Source organism: Rhinatrema bivittatum, chromosome 11 (assembly GCF_901001135.1).
Source record: "Rhinatrema bivittatum chromosome 11, aRhiBiv1.1, whole genome shotgun sequence".
NCBI lineage: Eukaryota > Metazoa > Chordata > Amphibia > Gymnophiona > Rhinatrematidae > Rhinatrema > Rhinatrema bivittatum.
Window position 1 is genome coordinate 38,026,720 of NC_042625.1, and position 21,376 is coordinate 38,048,095.

General features: G+C 46.6%; 1 protein-coding gene across 3 annotated transcripts in view; it reads right to left on the reverse strand.

Moving 5' to 3' along the window:
• DHX37 (DEAH-box helicase 37) overlaps nucleotides 1-21,376 on the reverse strand; it is a 63,750-nt gene that overhangs the window by 12,783 nt on the left and 29,591 nt on the right. For 2 of the 3 annotated variants that reach the window (XM_029619946.1, XM_029619950.1), the window contains exons 9-20: nucleotides 17,352-17,465; nucleotides 17,044-17,145; nucleotides 15,759-15,873; nucleotides 9,248-9,346; nucleotides 8,604-8,665; nucleotides 7,339-7,483; nucleotides 6,247-6,323; nucleotides 5,352-5,584; nucleotides 5,122-5,233; nucleotides 4,783-4,889; nucleotides 4,348-4,536; nucleotides 3,833-3,957 (exon numbers count right to left, since the gene is read on the reverse strand). In XM_029619946.1, the coding sequence (XP_029475806.1) occupies nucleotides 3,833-3,957; nucleotides 4,348-4,536; nucleotides 4,783-4,889; nucleotides 5,122-5,233; nucleotides 5,352-5,584; nucleotides 6,247-6,323; nucleotides 7,339-7,483; nucleotides 8,604-8,665; nucleotides 9,248-9,346; nucleotides 15,759-15,873; nucleotides 17,044-17,145; nucleotides 17,352-17,465 (1,480 nt within the window). The remainder of the gene's footprint in view (nucleotides 1-3,832; nucleotides 3,958-4,347; nucleotides 4,537-4,782; nucleotides 4,890-5,121; nucleotides 5,234-5,351; nucleotides 5,585-6,246; nucleotides 6,324-7,338; nucleotides 7,484-8,603; nucleotides 8,666-9,247; nucleotides 9,347-15,758; nucleotides 15,874-17,043; nucleotides 17,146-17,351; nucleotides 17,466-21,376) is intronic. The other variant, XM_029619949.1, reaches the window with a different exon arrangement.

Sequence of the window (21,376 nt, forward strand, 5' to 3'; positions counted from 1 at the left end):
CCAACGATGAGTGATCAGCCGGAAAGCTGCATTGGACAATTCCCACGCGCTGGGATCTAGATGCTGGTGGCTGAGAAAGTCTGCCTGCAATTTGTCCACCCCAGCTATGTGCGAGGCCGCCAACCAGACCAGATGTCGCTCTGCCCACATCATGAGCCTTTCAGCCTCCCAGGCTACCGATCGGCTCTTGGTTCCCCCCTTGGTGGCTGATGTAGGCTACTGTCATCACGTTGTCTGACAAGACTCGCACCGCACACTGAGCTACCAGAGGAAGAAAAACACGTAACGCCAGGCGTACTGCCCTGGTTTCCAATCGATTGATTGACCACGTCGCCTGATAACTTGTCCAACGACCCTGAGCAGATTGTGACTGGCAAACTGCTCCCCAACCAGTGAGGTTGGCATCCGTCGTGACTATTACCCACTGCGGCTCCTCCAGGTCCATCCCCTGTAACAAGTGGGCCGGAATCAACCACCAATCGAGACCTGGCTGGTTTCATCCGTGGCAAAGGCAGGTGAAACTCCTCCGATTTTGGATCCCACCGAGAAAGTAATGCGTGTTGTAATGGTCTCATATGCGCCCACGTCCAGGGAACCACTTCCAGAGTAGAAGCCATGGAACCAAGTACCTGCAAATAATCCCATACTATGGGCAGGGATAAGGACATGAGCCGACAGAGCTGCGCCACTAACTTGAGCCTCCTCTCCCGAGTGAGGAAGACCTTGCCTACCGAGGTATCGAAGCGTACTCCCAGGAAGTTGAGAACCTGAGATGGTACCAACTGGCTCTTGGCAAAGTTGACCACCCAACCAAGGGAATGGAGCTGGAGTAGAACACCTTGCTCACTGCTTCCCGACAGAGGCTCTCCGATTTGGCTTGGATGAGCTTGGGTGGCTTGGGTGAACCAAGATCCCCTCCCGCCGGAGGGCCGCTGCTACGACTACCATTACCTTGGTGAAGACCCAAGGCGCTGTCGCTAAGTCGAACGGAAGAGCTTGGAACTGATAATGCTCCCCCAGGACCATGAACCAGAGAAACCGCTGATGGCACTCGCGTATCCCGATGTGAAGATACGCCTCGGTCAGATCCAAAGAGGCCAAATATTCTCCCGAGTGGACGGCCGCATTGACGGACCATAGAGTCTCCATGTGAAATCGGGGAACCCAAAGAGCTCGGTTGACTGCCTTGAGATCCAATATTGGCCAGAAGGACCCCATCTTCTTCGGGACAATGAAATAGATGGGAGTACCTGCCGGCCCTGTGCTCTTCTGGAGGGACCGGAACAATAGCCCCCAGGGATTTCAAACGACTCAGGGTTTGCCCGACTACCTCTTGCTTGTTCAGAGAGCCGGCGGGAGAAATCAGAAAAAGATCCCTTAACGGGCAGGCAAAATCCAACTCATAACCGTGGGCGATGATATTGAGGACCCACTGGTCCGACGTGATCCTGACCCACTCCTCGAGAAATAGGGAGAGACAACCTCCCACCACTGGAACCGGGGAGAAGGTCGGAACACCTTCATTGGGACTGCTTACCTCCGGTGGCCCCTTGAGAGCCTCCCTCCCAAAATGGCCTCCGACCACGAAAGGAAGTAGGCCAAGACTGAGCTCTCTGAGTCTGTTGTCGGGCAGGAAAAGCGGGCGGCCGTGACTGCCGAAATCTGCGCTGTCCTCGGAAACGGTAACGCGCTGCCCCAAAGGGCCTGGAAGACTTAGGCTTGTCTTCTGGCAATTTATACACCTTCAGCTCCCCAACAGACTTAATAAGGACGTCAAGTTCCTCCCCAAACAACAATTTTCCCTTAAAAGGAAGATTACCCAACTGAGTTTTGGAAGAAACTTCCGCAGACCAGTTCCGGAGCCAGAGAAGCCGTCTAGCCGAAACTGCAGTGGCCATGTTGCGTGAAGATGCCCGCAACAGATCATATAATGCATCCGCTGTGTAAGCTACCGCGGACTCCATCCTATTCGCCTGATCTACTTCCTCTGGCGGCAACACCTGTGATGTGAGCATTTGCTGGACCCACCCGAGGGTCGCTCGCTGCATGAGGCTACTGCAGACTGCCGCTCTAACACAGAGCACTGACACCTCAAAAATGCACTTGAGGAGAACTTCTAGCCACCTATCCTGTAAGTTCTTAAGAGCCGTCGCTCCCGTAACAGGAATGGTGGTCCATTTGGTGACCGCAGTAACAGACGCGTCCACCTTGGGAATCCTGAAGATATCCAAGGCTTCCTCGGGTAAAGGGTAGAGTTTGTCCATCGCCCGTCCCACCCACAGGGTCGTGTCCGGAGATTCCCACTCCCGAGTGACCAACTGTTTAAGCATTGTGTGGAAAGGAAAAGTTTGGGGCAGGGCACGCAGCCCCGACAGTACTAGTTTCCCCTTAACTGGCTCCGAACTGGGGACTGGTGCCTCCACTTCCAGTTCCTTCAGGACATAGGGGATCAAGGGATCCAACTCCTCCCGGCGAAACAGCCGAGAAACCCGGGGGAATTCCCCCTCTACTGGAGTGGACTCATCAACAACCCCATCTAGGTTTTGGAGGAGAGGATCCAGAAAAGATCCCAAGGGAGCAGGATCCGGAGTCCCCCCCAGGAGCCGAAAAGGCATCCAGAGACGAGTCCCGCTGCGTAATCTTCGCGGGAGGGGGCTGCTCATCCTGCTGATGAGCTTCCGCCTCCAAAAAAGCCCCATGCATAAGTAAAATAAATTTTGAAGAAAAAACTGACTGGCCCTTTAAGGGATCCGATAGGTGAGGAGGAGGAGAAGGGGGGAGGACCGGTCTCCCCAAGGGGGCGGGCCCCGGATCGCGCGGTCGAACGGGACTCAGACTGGGAGGAGAAATTGGAGAATCCTCTTCCCCAGTCGGCAGGCAGGGTTCCGACAAAATGGCTGCCGTTCCCGCACGCGCCAACGACGGACCGGACGCGATCACCTTTCCGCTCCTTGTGGCAAAATGGGCCCAAAATCTCCCCCGGATGAGCCCTCCCCGCCGGGAAGCAGCGGGCGCAAACCCCGTCCCGCAAGAGGCGCAACCCCACCTCCCCATATGCTGAGCACAATAGCCCTCGTAGCATCCCGGGGGGGGGGGGGGGCGGTGTTCCAAACAGCGCGGTAGGAAAGAAAAAGGAAGAACTTAAAATACCCTGCCGACTCGCGGCCTTCCGGAGCTCTGGGAACGCTGCAGCACCCGAGGAAACTCGTCTCGGGGTGCCGAGGGGAGGGACTGGCCCACCGGTTAATCCCCCTCCAGAGAGAGACGGCCCTTCAGGAACAAGGCTTTTAGAGCTGCCAGCCCCTGCCTTACCTCTACCTGATGAGTGAAAAGCCCGGGAAAATAAAACCATACTGAGCTTTTTTTTTTATATACAACCAACTTGCTGTAGCCAAACGTGTTAACTAAATCATCCAGAGCCTTAAAACTCTGTAAAAAAAAAAAAAAAAAAATGTAACTAAATTTAAAGAAAACTGAAAAATCAGGACCGCAGGTTCTGTCAACCCTTCTGCTGAGAGTCAGAGGAAAATACTGAGGGATCGCAGGTGGCACACCAGGTTAAGAGGGGTGCCTTTTCAGTTTTTTTCTCTGACTCCCTCTGCTGGAAGGGAGACACAACCCAGCAGTCTGGACTGATCCTGGTACGTACAGGGAATGGGTATCTGGGACTTAAGTGAGTTTGAATTCTTCGGTAGCTGAGAATGATACTCCCAAGTAGTTCAAAACAGTCAATCTCTTGGGGAAAAAAAAAAGCTTATGATTCCAACTCTTGCCCCACCAATGCGTAAAAAGCAAGCAAGCAAATAAATAAATAATTCTCAAGAACACATACCTAGCAGCACCATGAGATCTCCAAGTTGCTGAGAGGGCCCCTGCCCTGCCCAGATCCTCCGCATCTGTACAACTCGGGCTCTCTTCCCTTTCAGTTTCTCCTTCTCTTCCTTGCTAATGGCTGGTCTGGAGACAATAGCAGCAATCAACAAATCTTTAATGAACGGCACGTGCAGAAGGCAATTAAACTGTGCTATCCACAGCAAAATAAAAAAATGAAATAAAAGTCACTTCTAGGAGAAAATACTGGCGATAATCCTGCGAAACGGTCACTGCCGTCTCACCCAGGCTTCTACTGACCTTCCTTGCCCCAGCACAGATGGGCATGCAGAGCATGCATGGTTTGCAATCTCCATGCAAAACACTTCGCTCCATGCCTAGCACCTACTTTGCATCTGGATTTTGCCACAGCATGACGACTGCATCCGACAGAACAATGCTAAAAGGCTTCAACCCAGGGAAGCACAACTCTTCCAGCACAAAGCTTTTGCAAGCAAATCACTAACTGAGCCTCACCTGTCAAACTCTTCGAACAGCTCCCGCACAGTCATGGCAGACACTATAGTAATGACGTAGGGCAAACAGTCGTGCTGCCTGCCCAGTGCAAGCATTTTAGCGTATCGTGGCGACACGGGGAATAGGGCCATGGTTCTGCCCAAGGGGCTGATGGGGCAGCTCAGCTTCGCCCTCTCCAGCTCTTTCAGCCTATTGGAGAAAAACAGGTTGAAACCTTAGCTGTGAATCCTAAAAAAAACCCCCAAAACCCCTCTGCATTGAGTTTCCCGTTACCCCAATGTATTTATGGCAGCACAATCAAATTGTACTGAAATAATTTTAAATCAATAAAAAATGGGAGAAAGAATTTAACCAACTACAAAATTAAGAACAGAAAATACTCAAATCACTATATTTGTAATCAGTCTGTATTCAGAAACTAAGAAAGGAACCCACCTTCCAGATTTAGGGGGCTCTTGCAATGCCCCTAAGGATATTAATAACTCCTCAGCAGCTATCAGTGCATCTGGTGTGGGCGGTGTTGGAAAGGGGAAGTTGACCACCTAGTAATACAAATTCTAAAAATTATGTCCGCACCAGTGTACACATCTCTGGATCCATCTATAAAATGTGCTAAATCCCACAGCTAGGGGGCAAGAGACACAAAGCCTTTTCAGAGTCCATTAGAAGTGTACCCTACCGGAAATACCCTTTCCTGGGCCAGCAAGTGCTTCCTCTTCCATGCACAACTCCCCCTTGCCTGCTCACAGAGCCGAACGCCACCCACCACCTCACCTTCTCAATGTTTAATGCTTTCATCTGAAGCACCAAGTCTTCCACGGGGCGCCTTGCGATCTCAGGGGGAGAGAATGTCTCAAAATCGCTGAATACCGCAGACGAATACAGCCTGGAGAAACAAATGATTTCATTTAGCGGCCGCCATTAAAACACAAAACATATTACAGGTTGGGGAGGGGGGGGGGGGGGGGGGGGGGAAAGACTCCATCGGTAAGAGAACGACCGACCTGTAACAATGGCCAGGCTCCGTACGGCCCGCCCGCCCTGCTCTCTGATTGGCCGATGCCTGGGAAATCCAGGTCACTCTGAACGAGGAGACGCCGGTCACCTTATCATAAAACCGCTTTTTGGCTTTCCCGCTCTCCACCACATACTTGATCCCTGGGATGGTGAGGGACGTCTCCGCAACGTTGGTTGCCACAATGCACAGCCTCGTTCCGCTGGGTGGGGGTCTGAATGCCTGCGTGATGTGACAGATTCTGGTCAATAAAACATGCTGCCCGATCTCAGGCTAGAAAGATGTTCTGCTAAACCTTGAAAGCAAATAGATAAGTAAGCTGCCAGCCCCAGCAGAGTTTACTAAAATACTAAAGGAGAAAGAGAGGACAGTAAAAGCCCTTACCCCAGTATTAACACCATCTTTTTCTTTTTACAAGGGTACTTTTCCCTTAAAAAAATAAAGCAAAACAAAAACTGCGCACATGCAGTGGAAAATGCAAATCGATGCCCAATGCTCTCTTCCCCCAAATTTAACAAGGCCATAGGAATGCCTCCTCTGAAACGTGGCTAAGAGTACGTGCACTGGAGGTCAGCGCACAAATTGTTATCCCCCTTGAGGGAGGCCATCTTTCAAATGGTCAATATCTGCAGGTGCATAGCTGCTTACTCCCGTCAACGCCTTTGAACCCTGACCTCCCCCATACGGTGGCTGTACGGGAAGGGGAGGGGGCGGTCTGCACTCATCTCAGCCGGTGAATTCCCCGGTAAAGGCTGTGTGGAAAGTAATGAGACGGACATACGAGGTGCGCCGATTGAGGGCATTTGAAGGCGTGCACAGAACCACGAGCAGAGAATTAGCTTACTGTACATCAGTAGGGCGTCGCGAGCCCCGGAGGCTTTTACCTTTGCCTGCTTTTCTGGTGCTAGTAAAGAATAGAGGGGGAGAACGAAGAGAGGCAGGGACGAGTCAGACGCCTCACCTGCAAAAGGAAATCAGTAGCGGAGTCTTAGCAATATTAGATGGTGTACGAACTACTTATAAAATAACCCCTGCTCCCTTCCAAAAAACATATATGTTGAAAATGGATCGCACTATACATCTGATGCTAAACATTTCTCTTCTAGACAAGCCATGTTTATATAATAATCTTTTCAAATGCAGCGATATAGATATTTTAAAATTATCACACACACACTAGCAAAAGGCAAAGCGAGCAATATGAAATGTGAGAAATCCAAGTAGAAAACTGGGTCTGTCCCAAAGACGATGACTGCAAAATAACTAGAAGCCCCAGAGGAGACGGAGGGGCTCACCTTAGTTGGGTGGCAGGCTGATCACGCCTTGTGGAGATCGGACCAGTGCCTCTGGTTTGAGGTGGTTGGGTACCATCTGCGAAGGGGCCCTAGGAGGTTTAGATATTCAGGTGCGCTAATACTGGTAGCTACTTAGGGTTACAACGCTTTTTGGTTAGGCGTGGGAAGGGAGGGCGAACTAAATAGGCGACCCTGAAGCTCATCTACCCAAAAGCATAGGGTACAAAAGGAAGTTTATGACAAAACCTTTCCTGGACACGGTGCAATATCTTATAAATGGTGATGCTCTATGGCCAGCAGCTGGGATATCTCCTTGGCAGTGTGGAAAGGAATAATTGGACAGATGGATGTGACAATTGATCTATTACTAGCATGCTACTATATTAATATAGATCCTCGCTGCCCACTCTTTCTCTCTCTCTATTTTTTTTTTTTAATTTATAGTTTAAGCATTTGATTACAAACAACTTTATGCAAAACACAACTTTCAGGTAAGGTAATCCCTACAAACAAAATGTGCAAATAAACATGCAAACATACGATGGAATGCTTGGTATTTTTTCCGTAACAAACTAAATCCCCCCCTTCTCTCTTTCTATTTTGACACAGACTCAGATATACACACACATTACAAGTGGTTAAAGTATCCAAATGCCAAACAATTTTAGCTAAATGCTGAACCTTCTTCATGCACGCCATCGCCTAAATCTAGGTCATCGTCCGACACCAACGCTTTCTCCCCATCATCAATCCCAGCTTCTCTGTCCTCATCTCCTTCATCCACGGGCATAGCTGAGTAATTATCCAGGTTAATCCTGGGCAAGATCTAAAAGAGAAACATTTTATCTGTAGTACGGTTATTGATTGCTTTGAAACACCCCCCCACGTACAGAAACAGAGCAAAGATTGCATCACTTCCTGCTTACTCCTGCACAATCAGAAAATTTTGCTTGTGCTCTTGGGTTACTTTAAGCAGCGTAAAAGGCTACACATTAATTTGCCAGCACAGCTTTGAAATTTTGCATCTTCTGGAGTGTAAGGAAAAAAAAAAAAATCCACAAAAAAAAAATAATTTTCATGCAAGTAAAAGAATTTGCAAGAAGTCCTGTGGAACTGTTGCCAGATTCCTTCATTTCACCCTTTCTGATGAAAGTCCCTTTTATTTGCTGCATATAACCTGTATACCTTCTTTTTTAATTACTTTTTTTCTATGACATGCTTTTTTTTTTTTTTTTAATGAAACATCAGAAATAGAAATACCAACATTTCAATGTTAAAAACACTGAACATAGAAAGTAGTTTATCCAAAACAAAACCATTATATAATGGCAGCATTACTGCCTGGAATCAAATGTGTCAATACAAATCATGCTATCGTTAACTTCCCCAGAGAGTAGATTATAGCGATTGTTTTTGTATTTAAAATTTGTTGCTTAGGGACTTTGTCTGTCTCTGCCCCTCTGTGAGCGGAGGTGGGGATAGGTTTGTAGTTTTGCTTTATATATTTAGACATTTTATATTCCATTGTTCCATGTTAAGATCACAATGGTTTACCAAAATAACATTCATAGCTATCTCTCTCTCTATATAGAAATAAATACGTATTAGGATGTCTGGATGTGCTACTTAAGGACTTGTGTTGCTGTGTTGATTGTATTTTATATTACCTAATATACTGATTTGAAATGGTTTAATTTTTGCTTTATTGTAAGCTGCTTTCAAGTCTTTGTGCCTAGAAAGGCAGGATATATAACAAAAAGCCAGGTGAGACTCTTCACTGCAGGAGGAAACCCTCACATTCCAGAAATACCTTCTCTGTGGCTTGCACCCTTACAACAAGGATAACAGGGCGGTATTGCTGTCCTCAGTACACATGCGACAGACAGGAAACCACGAGAACACCGCTGTTACCCCTGATCTGTCTCATGGTCCTGTTATAGACCTACCATGGCTTTCTTGGCTTTGCACTTCTTAAACTTTTTCATGGTGTCAGACGAATCTTCATCTACTAAAAAAGAGAGAGGGGGTGGGTCCAAGCTTGAGGATGAGGAATGTCTCCGAAAACATACAATTTTATACAGGCTTCACTCTCAAAAAGTTACCAACAGACATGGATCAAAAAAAGATATAGCGGACATCAGGATATAAAAGCAAACATTGGCACACAAATTTAAAAAATATGCACATGCCCAACTGGATCATTCTCTCACTTCGTTACTTCTAGGAAAAGCTTTCTTAAGTGTCTGAGAGGCCCTGGTAAATGTCAGGAAATACTCAAATTTTCATATTAAGAAATGTCATACTTCTACGACAAAAATTGTTTCAAATTCCAACCTACGGTGAAATTAACAATCAAAATGAAGCTTGATGCTATTTCCCCTTCTGATTTTTCCAAAATAGCACATCCACCATCTGCTGGAGACAGAGAAATACTGACAGACTCTAGGTGGCACCTCAGGGGTATAGGACGGAGTCCGTTAAAACTTCTCTGTCGCCATCTGCTGGAGGGGAGGCAAAACCCAGGAGTCTGGACTGATCCGGGTAAGTACAGGAAACATGGGACTCGCATAATTTTCAGGTACTATTTTACCTTCAGGTTTGTGTTTATGATGGTAAGGAAAAGCTCTTCTTAGTCTTCTGCAGAGTGAATGCACTTCGGCTTGTCCAGTCAGAAACACCAGGATGCCTCCTGCAGGAACATCAGAACGTCACTGCAAATCACTCACATCTTCCTCTGCTAGAGCATATCCATCAGTCTCTACATAGCCAACATGGGGCCCCATAAATATAGTCAGAAACCCAGACTGATCTAAAGCAGCACAGCAGTAGAGCTCAGCTTACAGTTAGCTTAGGCTGAAGCATTCCACCAGTGAGCAGTCTACTTGGAGAATATTAACCAGTTATTTTAACATGGTGGGAGCATGCAGCATTATAACATGGCACAATATTATCCTGGGAATGCACTTTTGTTTAGTGCAGCTTGAAATAGCAGAACGGGAAAATGTTTCAATTTCTTAGCATCCAGTCAGATGAATCCAGAATAAGTGAGTTATGCACCTCTACCAGCAGATGGAGACGGAGCAAACCGACGTCACAGTATAAACACCCCTGCAGTGATATCAACCTGCCAGTATTCTCCGTCTCCAGCATCTTCCTACTGGGGATTGCTTTGATTTTAAAAAAAGGAGAAATAAGGAAATAAGGCTCTCCTGCGGTGATGCCAAATGGTCCCTCCCCCAGCTGAGAATTCCAGAGGTGATTTCCGTGGTCCCTCAGATGAGTACCTTGGTCCAGTAACTGGTTTTTCAGTCAGTGTGGACTTAGCTGTTTAAGCAGCTGAAAGGCAGCGGGTGCAGGAAGTTGAACTCGGTGGTGACGGCATATGCCCTCTCCTCCCTCAGCCGGAGACCATCTCTGTACTCAGCCGGGTAGGGCTGAGCTCAGGTAAGTTTAAAAAAATTAATAAAAATAAAAAACAATATAGAGACAGAAAAGAAGTGTTTTTTGGCGTAGGGCTTCCTCTTCCCCCCAGTCTCCATGCTTGGCGCACCATTCCATGGGAGGTCGAGGGATATGGGCAGCCTAGCGGGTTGAGCAGCCTCTGTAAGCTAGGCCCCACTCTGAGGCTTTTTCACTGTGCGCCACTTGGTAGGCCTCAACGGCATTTCGTGCACTTTCTATAGGCAGTCATCTACAGGATTGTCGGTTCGGTGTGTGTGTCTAGTTGTGTGTCCAGTTTTTGGACGCTTAGTTGGGCTTCTTTTTGTGCATCCAAGTTAAGCGGCACCTTTAGTGGCCGCATGCTTCCCTGTGCACACAAGTTGAGCATTGTGTGCGCTTAAGTTTTGTGTGGTGCCTATCTTAGGGATGCCTAAGTTTTAGACCCCTAGGTGTGAGATGCCTAGATTTTTTTTTGGATGCTTTAAAAAAACAAAACAAAACAAAACATAAAAAAAAAAAACCCCAACAAACAAACCTAAAACAGCTGGACGCAAGCCTTCAGTCACCGCTCAGCGCACTGTCGGCTAAATGGCGCCTATGCCTAAGAAACCTATGCCAAGCACCTTCCTTCTTTGCGCTGACTGTCATATTCTGGCAGTTCAGCCTGGAGTGCACACACTAATTTGTGCCAGTGCTGTTTGGAGGCTCAGGAAGAATTATCTTCCTCTGATTTCACTGAGCCTGGTTCTTCCCAGCCGGATGTAGGCCTGGGTAAAGATGAGTCAGATGGGGGTGCCTGATTTTGGAACTCCCCTAACTGGTTCTTCAGCAGGCGAAGGTAGCTCAGCGAGTATGCCTCCGGTATCTCCTGGTTTTGGTATGGATACTTCTACATTTTCATGGGTAGAATTTTTCCAGGGATTGCAATCCTATCCTCAGGCACAGGCCTCGGCCCTGTCCAATGCTCCCAGGGCAGATTCGCAGGTGGGAAGCTTGCCTGGACCTACTCTCAAGCGCTGGGGTATTCCTAGATCAGTAGCGGGCCTGCTCGATAGCGATCCGGATGGCACAGATGATGAGGCCGATCCTGAATCTCTAGAAGGTTCTTCCAGGATTAGAACCACATAGGACTATGCTATGGTTCTTTCATAGAGAACTGCCAGCTCTGATTTCTCAGACCTTGAAAATGCTCAGGGTCCCTGGGGAAGATTCTGTGTCGGAGCCAAAGAAAAATCCCATTTTGGTTTCCTTGCGCAAAGCCTCTTGTTTTTCCCCTGTGATGGAGGCCATTCAAGAATTGATCTTGAGTGGGGTGCCCTAGAGGCTAATTTCAAAGGGGTTGGATTTTAGAAGGCCTGTACCCTCTGAATCCAGTGGTAAGAGAACACTTACGTTTTCCCGAAGGTAGATGCACTTGTGTGTGCATTCTCCAAGCAGACACTATTCCCGTGGAAGGAGGAGCAGCCTTGAAGGATGATCATGATAGAAGGATTGAGACTATCCTTAAGTAAGCATTTGAAGCTGTGGAAAGGATATTGCTTGTTGTTTCCTGGTGGCTCGCTCTTGTTTACTTCTTTCCCAGGAGGTCGATGACTCTAGGGTAAACTCCAGGGCAGTTATGGAGCCAGCTGCTGCCTTCTTGGCAGATGCAGGCTGTGATTTGGTCACAGAGGGGCGGCTTCGGTAATAGCAGCCAGATGTCAGTTATGGCTGAGAAACTGGTTGGCCGATGCAACCTCCAAGGCTAACCTCACCAAATTGCCCTTTAAAGGCTCACTCTTATTTGGGAGCGAATTGGAGAAACTGGCCAGTAAGAGGGGCGAATCACCAGTTCCTCGTTTGCTGGAGGATAAAAAACAAACAGATGCCACGCTCCTTTAACATGAGAGGTTGTGCTAGAGGAGCCAAGTGTTTTCGACCCTATAATGGAGCAACCTTTCAGAGGACTCGACCCTTCAGTAGGCCTCAGTCCTTTCATCCCAAACAAGCCAGAAGGGTCACAGGCTTGGGTGGTGGAAGTTCCCGAGCCTTCCAATGAAGGTTTGCTGACCCACCCCCAGGAAAAGGAGATTGATAGGGAGATGTCTCTCTCTCTTCTGAGGTGGGTCGAAATCACTTTAGATTAATGGGTTCTGAAGGTGATATGAGAAGGATATGCGATGGAGTTTTGCATTGTTCCTTGGGACATGTTCATGGAGTCTCCCCTGCCACTTCCCGCAGAAGAAGCGGGCAGTAGAGGATATGTTGGCAAGGCTCTTCAGTCTGAGGGCTGGTTCTAGTGCTCATGTCTAGAGAAAATATGGGGTGATATTCCATTTATTTCATTGTGCCCAAGAAGGAGGGCTCCTTTCGTCCCATCCTGGATCTCAAAGGTGTCAGCCATCATTTGCGAGTGCAGCATTTTTGCATGGAAACTTTGCGCTCGGTTATAATGGCTGTGCATTCGGGGGAATTTCTAACCTCTCTTGACCTCTCCAAGGTGTATCTTCACATTCCCATCAATGTTTTCTATGGTTCGCAGTTCTGGGACATCATTATCAGTTTTGGGCTCCACCCTTTGGTTTGGCCACCATTCCCAGGACCTTTCCCAAGATAATGGTAGTAGTTGCGGCAGAGTTGAGAAAGGATAGGATCCTAGTACATCCATATTTGGACTGGCTAATTTGAATCATGTCGCTGGAAGAGAGCCACCTGGTGACCCGCAAGGTGATCTCCCTGTTGCAGGAACTCAGCTGGGTAGTGAACCTGGCCAAGAGCAGTCTTCAGCTTGCTTAGTCATTGGAATGCCTCAGGGTTTGTTTAGACATGAAGCAGGGCAAGGTTTTCCTGCCAGAAGCTCGTATTCAGAAGTTGACGGCACAGCTACACTTTGCACCCGACTGAAGGTCCTACTTGCAAGTACTTGGTTTAAATGGCGGCACCTGGAAGTGGTACCGTGGGCAAGGGTGCATATGCATCTTCTTCAGTGCTCCCTTCTGTCTCTGTGGAACCCACAGTCTCAAGACTATTTGATTCGGCTCCACCTCCCAATGTAGATCTCCTGCCAACTGCAGTAGTGGCTACAGGCGGTCATCCAAGGAAGGGATTGGGGAGCTCACTGTCAGAAGCTGACAGCGCAAGGGTGCTGGAATACAGAAGAGTTTTTCTGGAACATCAAATGGCTGGAAGCCAGGGCAGTCCGGCTGGCAATCTTACAGTTTGGCAACAGGCTGCAGGGTCAATTGGTCTGGATAATGTCGGACAATGCAATGACTCTGGCTTAAATCAATTGGCAAGGAGTAACCAAGAGCCAACAAGTGTTGCAGAAAATAGATCAGCTTATGGAATGGGCCGAAGTGCATCTCCAGATGATCTCAGTCTCACACATAGCAGGAAAAGACAATGTAAGAGCAGACTCTCTCAGCAGGGAAAGTCTGGATCCAGGAGAATGGGCTTTGTCAGACGGGGCGTTTCACCTGATTCTGGATCGCTGGGGGTCTCCCATTTCTAGACCTGCCAGCAACTTCTTGCAATGCAAACGTTTCCACAATTCTTCAGTCGCAGGAGAGATCCGAAGTCACTGGGGATTGATGCCTTAGTGCAGAAGTGGCCAGAAGACAAGTTACTGTATATGCCTTTCCTACATGGCCCATGCTGGGGCAGATTGGTTCGAAGGTTCAAACGCCATAGAGGGATGGTGCTCTTGGTCGCTCTAGATTGGCACAGGAGACCATAGTATGCGGAGGCTCCTGGTGGACTCGCCCCTTCGACATCCAGCGCACAGGAACCTGTTGTAGCAGGGACCTGTTCTTCACGAAGATCTGATTTGATTTTGTCTTACAGTATTGGCCCTTGAGAGGGTTCGCTTGCTGAAGTGTGGATATTCTGCGACAGTGATTTCCACCTTGCTGAGAGCTGGAAAGTTCTCCACTTCCTTGGCCTATGTGTGGATTTGGTAAGTTTTTGAGGCCTGGTGTGAGGAGCGAGGTACTCTTCCTTGTTTGGCCAAGGTCCCACTCACATTGGAATTTCTGCAGGATGCCTTGAATAAAGGCTTTGTCCTCAATTCCTTAAAGGTACAAGTAGCAGCTCTCGCCCATTTCAGGGATCAGGTGAATGGTGGTTCCCAATCAGCTCATTCTGATGTGGCCAGTTTCCTGAAAGGAGTGAAACATTTTCATCCACCTTTGCAGTTTCCGGTGCCCGTATGGAGTCTTAATTTGGTATTGGATTTCTTAGCGGGTCCTACATTTAGACTGGTGTAACCTGACCTTGCAAACGGTATTTCTTGTGGCAATTTGTTCTGCGCATAGGGTTGCCGAACTGCAGGCCTTGTCTTGCCGGTGGCCATTCCTCCGGGTGACTCTGGAGGAATGGCTCCTGAAGGTGGTCACTGACTTTCACTTGAATCAGTCCATCTCCCTGCCATCTCTGGACAGAGAAAGAGATGTAGAGGAGCATCGTCTGTTGTGACCCTTGGATGTCAGACATATTGTCAGTTATCTGGAGGTTAATGAGCCTTTGCGGAAGTTGGATCGCCTGTTTGTCTTTCACGGCAGTACTATGCAGGGAGAGCCAGCCTCGCAGGCTACAATAGCTCACTGGAATAAGGAGGTAGTCACAGCTGCATGTGTGGATGCTGGGAAGCCGTTACCTAGTCAGGTCAGGGCTCATTCCATTAGGGCTCAGGCAGTGTCATGGGCGGAAGTGAAATTGTCTCCCATTGACATTTACCAAGTTGCGATGTGGTCCTCATTACACACTTTTTCCTGGATGTTCAGGCCCAGGAGGACGCAGCCTTTGCATGTGTGGTTTTGACTGGACCGCAGGCAGGCTCCCGTCCTATTCGGGAGTAGCTTGGGTACATCCCACTTGTTCTGGATTCATCTGACTGGACTCTAAGAAATGAGAAATTACTACTTACCTGATAATTTCCTTTTCTTTAGGACAATCAGATGAATCCAGCTTCCCTCCCTTGGCTGCTGAATGATCGTATTATGGTCCTCCTGCATGGCTACATGTTACAGGGATTACTGGTAAGTGTTACTCCAGTCCCTAGACTAGTGTTACATTCTTGTCTGAACTCAGTGGTACCTGTTGGCCGAATATTGAAATGGTTATCTGTTTTTAATCAAGTTTTTGCTAGTCTGCTTTTGAAGAGAATACTGGCAGGCTGATGTTACTGCAGGGGTTTATATACTGTGATGTCAGTTTGCTCAGTCTCCATCTGCTGGTAGAGGTGCATAACCCAGTTGTTCTGGATTCATCTGACTGTCCTAAAGAAAAGGAAATTATCAGGTAGGTAGTAATTTCTCATTGGTTAATTCTTTTCTCCTTGGGTTACTTAAAGCAGAGTTCTTCCACCAACACAATGCAACAACTCAACAGAGAGAATAAAAGTATAAGACTAACTTTCTGCCTAGCAATCAAAACCGTGTCATCACTATAACAAGCCTTTAAAACAGAACTCTTTATCAGAAAATTCCACTCTTCCAAAAAGGAAGGAAAACCAGTGCTCTGCAATGTGCTTTTATTTATTTAAAAAAATATTTTTAAAAAAGGATTTGGTTATTGTGTTGGGAAGGGGGCTGCAAAGCGGATTTAGGAATGCCTTTTCAGAAAAATGCCTGGAGATTGCTCCTTTAAATGAAAGCACTAGCAGTCATGCTCAAGGCACTTACCCGCAGGCAACATGCGATGGATTTTGCAGACCTTGCGAAAGCACTCCCCTGCATAGTCATCAAGTGGGGTTCTCTTGTTAAAATGAACTGTAACAGGAAATTGTCTTGCTTCTACCTGCATAGGAGAAAAGCACATGTCAAGCAAGAAGCAGCAAAGCTGAATTCTAAATCCAGGCACCACTGGTGAGATCACAAATTAATACCTTCATTTAACCACGGCGGGGATTTGACTCCCTATTTTCTGAAACAAGGACATGGAGCCATGCCTGACCCCACTACAAACCATTATTAAAGCTTGTTTCAGGTGCTCAACAGCTGCTGTGATGGACAGATTGTCACATCAAAATTAATAGCTGTGACAAAATGGGATCTTTGTGCCAGTTATGATTCCTTGTTTTGCCCTGGGACTGTTTTTCTCCAGTGAAAACTCCCTCCCTTTCCAAATCCTTAAAATACCATGCAAGTGGCCTCCTGACTGCTGCAGTGTTCTGCAATCACTGGCAGCTGAGAGGCTCTCCTCTGTGTCAGCTAGGACTGAAGGAGTTAAACATGCCCTACTAATTCAAAATGGAAGCCTTCCTGCTTTTCCCCGACAGTTGAAATATTGTAATGTTTTTTCTTAGTGTTTTAAGATTAAGCAGTGCTAACAATCAGGATGCCAGTGTCCTGGGGTCTGCAGCACTAGCTCCAGAGAAGCCTAGCCCAGAATTTGCCAGACATCTCAACCCTGACAGAGGAGAACAACTGACCAAACCTGCATCAGTGCCTTGGTCCACTTCTGAAAAGTAACCTGTTGATAGACTGTTACTGGAGCTTTCACGGAAACTGGTTATAACTTTTACAATTCATTGTATCTAACTTTCTCTAATAAACTGTTTAGTTTATTAGCTCTATGTCTGTGACTCAAAAATGATCCCAACATTTTTATGTATTTGATCAGTAGCTGCATTCCTAGGAACTGTGGGATCCTTAGGTATTGTGTGGTCTCAATATCCCTAGACACCACCAGGATATAGCTTGTGGGCAGGGTACTAGCTGCAATCAGGATCCCAGTTGGTGGGCAAAGGTTGGCAGACTAAAGCAGTGCTTAGCAGAACCCTTACATATCCACAGGGTTCACCCTGAATGGGTGACAATAGCTCTTTTCACATTTTTGAAACATGCTTAAAAAAATACAATATTTGCTGTTTTAAAATTCCTTGTACTTTTGCGTATTTGCAAAAAGCAGAAAGAGCAGTTAATTAGAAGCAGAAGTAATTATAGTTTTCATACGTTTGACAATTACCTTTATAACAGGAGGTGGCATGGGAAATAGTCTCTTGTTTTGAGTGAAGTCTTCAACTCTGAGTGTGGCAGACATAATGATCAGCTTCAGAGTCTGCCCCTTCTGCAGGAAGCAAAAAACATTTCATTGCCTCAGTGCAACAATCTGAAATTAAATGTACATTCTAATGCTGAGCCCCATCTCTCAGGAGTAATCAGCGCTGTGCGTAAATGCAAGCAACAGAACTCCATACCACATTATAGAGAACAGGTCTAGAGGGGACAGCTGCTAGCACGGGACATCAGTTAAGACCACACACACATGCTTACCTTCTTGCGGAGAGGGACAATGCGAGACAAGAGGCCAATCAGGATGTCCGTATACACACTTCTCTCATGTGCCTCATCGACAATAACCACCTTGTACTTCAGCAGCAAGAAATCCTGAAAAAAAAAGATTTATTGGAAAGCACACAGCAAGAGGGTCACTTTTGGATACATTTTAGCTGGATTCACTCTCCATTTGTCTCTGCTTTCAGATCTTTTTTTAAGGAGGCTTTTAGCTTAATGATTATCAATGACTGACAACATATCAGAAATAGTAAAAAAATCTTTCTTCAAAATACATATGCTGAAGAAACTCAAGCCGTTACTACTACCAAATGATTTTCGTCTAGTAACCCAAGCTCTGATTCTTACCACTGTGGATTACTGTAATTCATTATATCTTGGCCTACCCCTCTCTTCTATACAACCATTACAACTTGTGCAAAACGCTACAGCTCGAATGCTATACACTGCATCTCGCAGAGACCACATTACACCTATACTGCATCACCTACACTGGCTTCCTATACCGTACCTCATATAAAATTCTGTCCATTATCCACAACTTATTATATAATTCTAATTGAATCTGGCTGTGCTCTTTACTGAAAATATACAAATCTACCAGGCAGCTCTGATCCTTGGATAAATGTATTCTGGAAGTCCCTTCAATAAGATCTGCCAGTTTAGCATTAACTAGAAAACGAGCCTTTTCAGTTGCAGCCCCTATATTATGGAACTCACTTCCAGAATATATTCGCCTAACAGCAAATCGCAATGAATTTAAAAAAATACTGAAAACCTACCTTTTCACACGTGCTTACAACCTACAATAAGGAACATTTTACTCTGAACTTGATACTACTAGCACATGTTACTAGTAATGTATTTTAAATGAAGTTAGTTAAGATATTGTGTATGTTTTTATCTTGTAAACCGCCTAGACGGATAGACTGCTACCCCATGGTGCGGTATATAAAAACTTTTAAATAAATAAATAATGAGAAACCTAGCTTCACCCGTAAAGCTATTAAATACACTGCAGTACAACACAAAATGAGACGAGACAGAGAATCATCACATTTTATGGGAAACAGCAGACATAGCATAAAGGTCAGTGCCTACTTTTATTGGTCAAGATAAAAATTATCCCAAGATGACACAGTACACGAGATTTTCAGACCTCACAGGTTCTTTTGAGATATTTACAAAATTTTTATACCCTGCAAAACCAATTCCACTTGGCCAGTGTTCAATACAAGCATAAAATCAATCACTCACAGACAAACACACACATAAAGCAATAAAACTAAAAATCTTAAAATGTTTCTTAAATCCTACTAGTTAGCCAAAGGTCAGTTTTAAGAATTGCCTTTTATTTTTTTTCTAAAATTGACATAATAAGCATTTTAAGTTCACTGGGCAAAGCAATCCATAATCCAAGGTCTGCTACTGAGAAAACTCTAGAACTAGTTTCCTGAAGTCAATATAGGAAAATTGGTTCTTACCTGCCAATTTTTGTTCCTGTAGTACCACAGATCAGTCCAGACTCCTGGGTTTTGCCTCCCTTCCAGCAGATGGAGACAGAGAAATTTTCACAGTCACCGGCATAAAACCTGGGGTACCACCTGCAGTCCTTCAGTATTACTATGTACCCAATCTATTTATTTATTTATTTATTTAAAATCTTTTCTATACAGTCACTAAGTTATATACCATCGCAACGGTTTACATGTAGGCACATATTTAATGTAGGTAAAAGTGTACTATAGTACATTCTAACAGGTGCCGTCAAAGGTTCGGTTACAATATATCATTAGACCCTTTTTGCAGAAAAGTCAGAGTCTGCACCACCGAGGCTCACCAAGGGTCAATCCTTTGATTGGAGCACCAAGATTTGAAAATCCTCCACACCTTGACATACGCCAAAGAAGTGGAAGTCTTTTGAGCCTGCAACAGAGTAGTAACATCCTCCGGATATCTTTTCCTTCTTAATCTGCGCCTCTCAAAAGCCAAGCCGCTAGACAAAAGTGATCTGCCCGATCTGAATAAATGGGTCGCTGACATAGCAGGTTTGGAAGATGTCACAGCCACAACAGGCCATCCACTGATAAACTGACCAGATCTGCAAACCAAGGCCTCTGGGGCCACTAGAATTACCTGGCCAGGATGGATCTCTATTCTCCTCACTATCTTGCCCACCAGAGGCCATGGCGGTAACACGTATATCAGGACATTGCCCTGGTTCTACCTGGGCCAAGCTTCGACCCCTTCTGCTCCACGCTCCCTCCTGTGACTGAAGAAATGGGAGCTTTGGCATTCTGCTATGTTGCCATGAGATCCATATGAGGAATGTCCCATTTGTGAGTAATAAGAAGCATTGCTTCTTCCAACAACTCCCATTCTCTGGGATCTAACTGTTGGCGGCTGAGAAAATCGTCTTGCATATTGTCAGACCCCGCAAAGTGAGAGGCTAATATCAAGGACAGATGCTGCGCCGCCCAACACATCAGCTTCTCCGCTTCCTGAGCCACCGCTCGGCTCTTGGTACTCCCCTGGCGGTTGATGTAGGCTACCGCCATCGCATTGTTGGATAGGATCCTGACCGAGTGATTGTGCATAAGAAGTAAAAACGTTTGGAGGCCAACCACACCACTTTCATCTCTAGATGGAACAAGACGCTTCCTGCGAGGACCATTGCCCTTGGACCTACTGGGACTAGCACACTGCTCCTAAACCAGAGAGACTGGCATTGGTAGTCACCACTATCCACTGTGGAACCTCCAAGTCCACTCCACAGCACAAAGGGTGGCGAGAAAGCCACCATGACAGATTGGACTTTGCTGAGTCTGTAAGTGGCAGGGGAATATGAAACTGCTGAAGCGGTCTCATATGATCAAACGCCCAGGGGAGGAGTTCCAAGGTAGATGCTATGGAGCCGAGAACCTGCAAGTAAACCCGGACCCTGGAAATGCAGGCCTGCAAGAGACTCCAAACTTGATACTGTAACTTGACCATACACTCTTCTGTGAGAAACACCTTTCCCACATGGGTATCTAAGCATGCGCCCAGAAAACTCAAGACTTGTGAGGGAAGATGGCAGCTCTTGGATAAGTTCACTATCCAACCCAATGAACTCAAGCAGTGCATTACCACCTCTACTACTTGTCTACATAGGTCTTGAGACTTTGCTCGAATGAGCCAGTCATCCAGATATGGGTGCTCCAGCATATCCTCCTTCCTGAGGGCTGCTGCGACCACCACCATCACCTTGGTGAAGGTCCTAGGAACAATCACCAAACCGAACAAAAGGGGCAAAATTGAAAATGCTCTCCTAGGATCATGAACCCGAGAAATCTTTGATGGTCCCGCTAGATTCTGATATGTAGATTCGCTTCCGTGAGATCCAAAAGAAGCCAATAACTCTCCTCTTCACACCGCTGCGATGATGGACCACAAAGTTTCCATCCAAAATCGAGGAGCCCTGAAGCTAGATTCACCTTCTTCAAGTCCAGAATTGAGCGAAACGTTCCTTCCTTTTTCAGAACCACAAAATAAATGGATAACGTTCCATCCTTTGCTCCTGCTGAGGAACAGGAACTACGGTTCCCAATATTTACAGGCACTGGAGTGTTTTGAAACATGACCCGCTTCTTTTCCACTGAGACACAGGGAGACACCATGAAGAGGCTTCTTAGCAGCCGAGCAAACTCTAAAGTGTAACCTTGTTCGATCACGCTTAGAACCCACCGGTCTGACGTGATCTTGGCCCACTCCTCGTAAAATTGAGTCAGATGGCCACCTAAGACAGGGACAGAGGAGTGGTCCAGCTTCATTTCATTGTGTAAGCTTAGCTCCGCCAAAGCCCTGGCTGGAGCCCTCCCTGCTCGCTCTACAGCCCTGAAAAGACTGGCTCCAGGACTGCGACCTCCCCGAAGATTGCCTTTGCTCTGCTCTGCCAAAAACGCCTCTGGCCACGAAACCAGGAATGCACTGGAAAAGATCCCTTGGGTCCCTTGGGCTTGTCC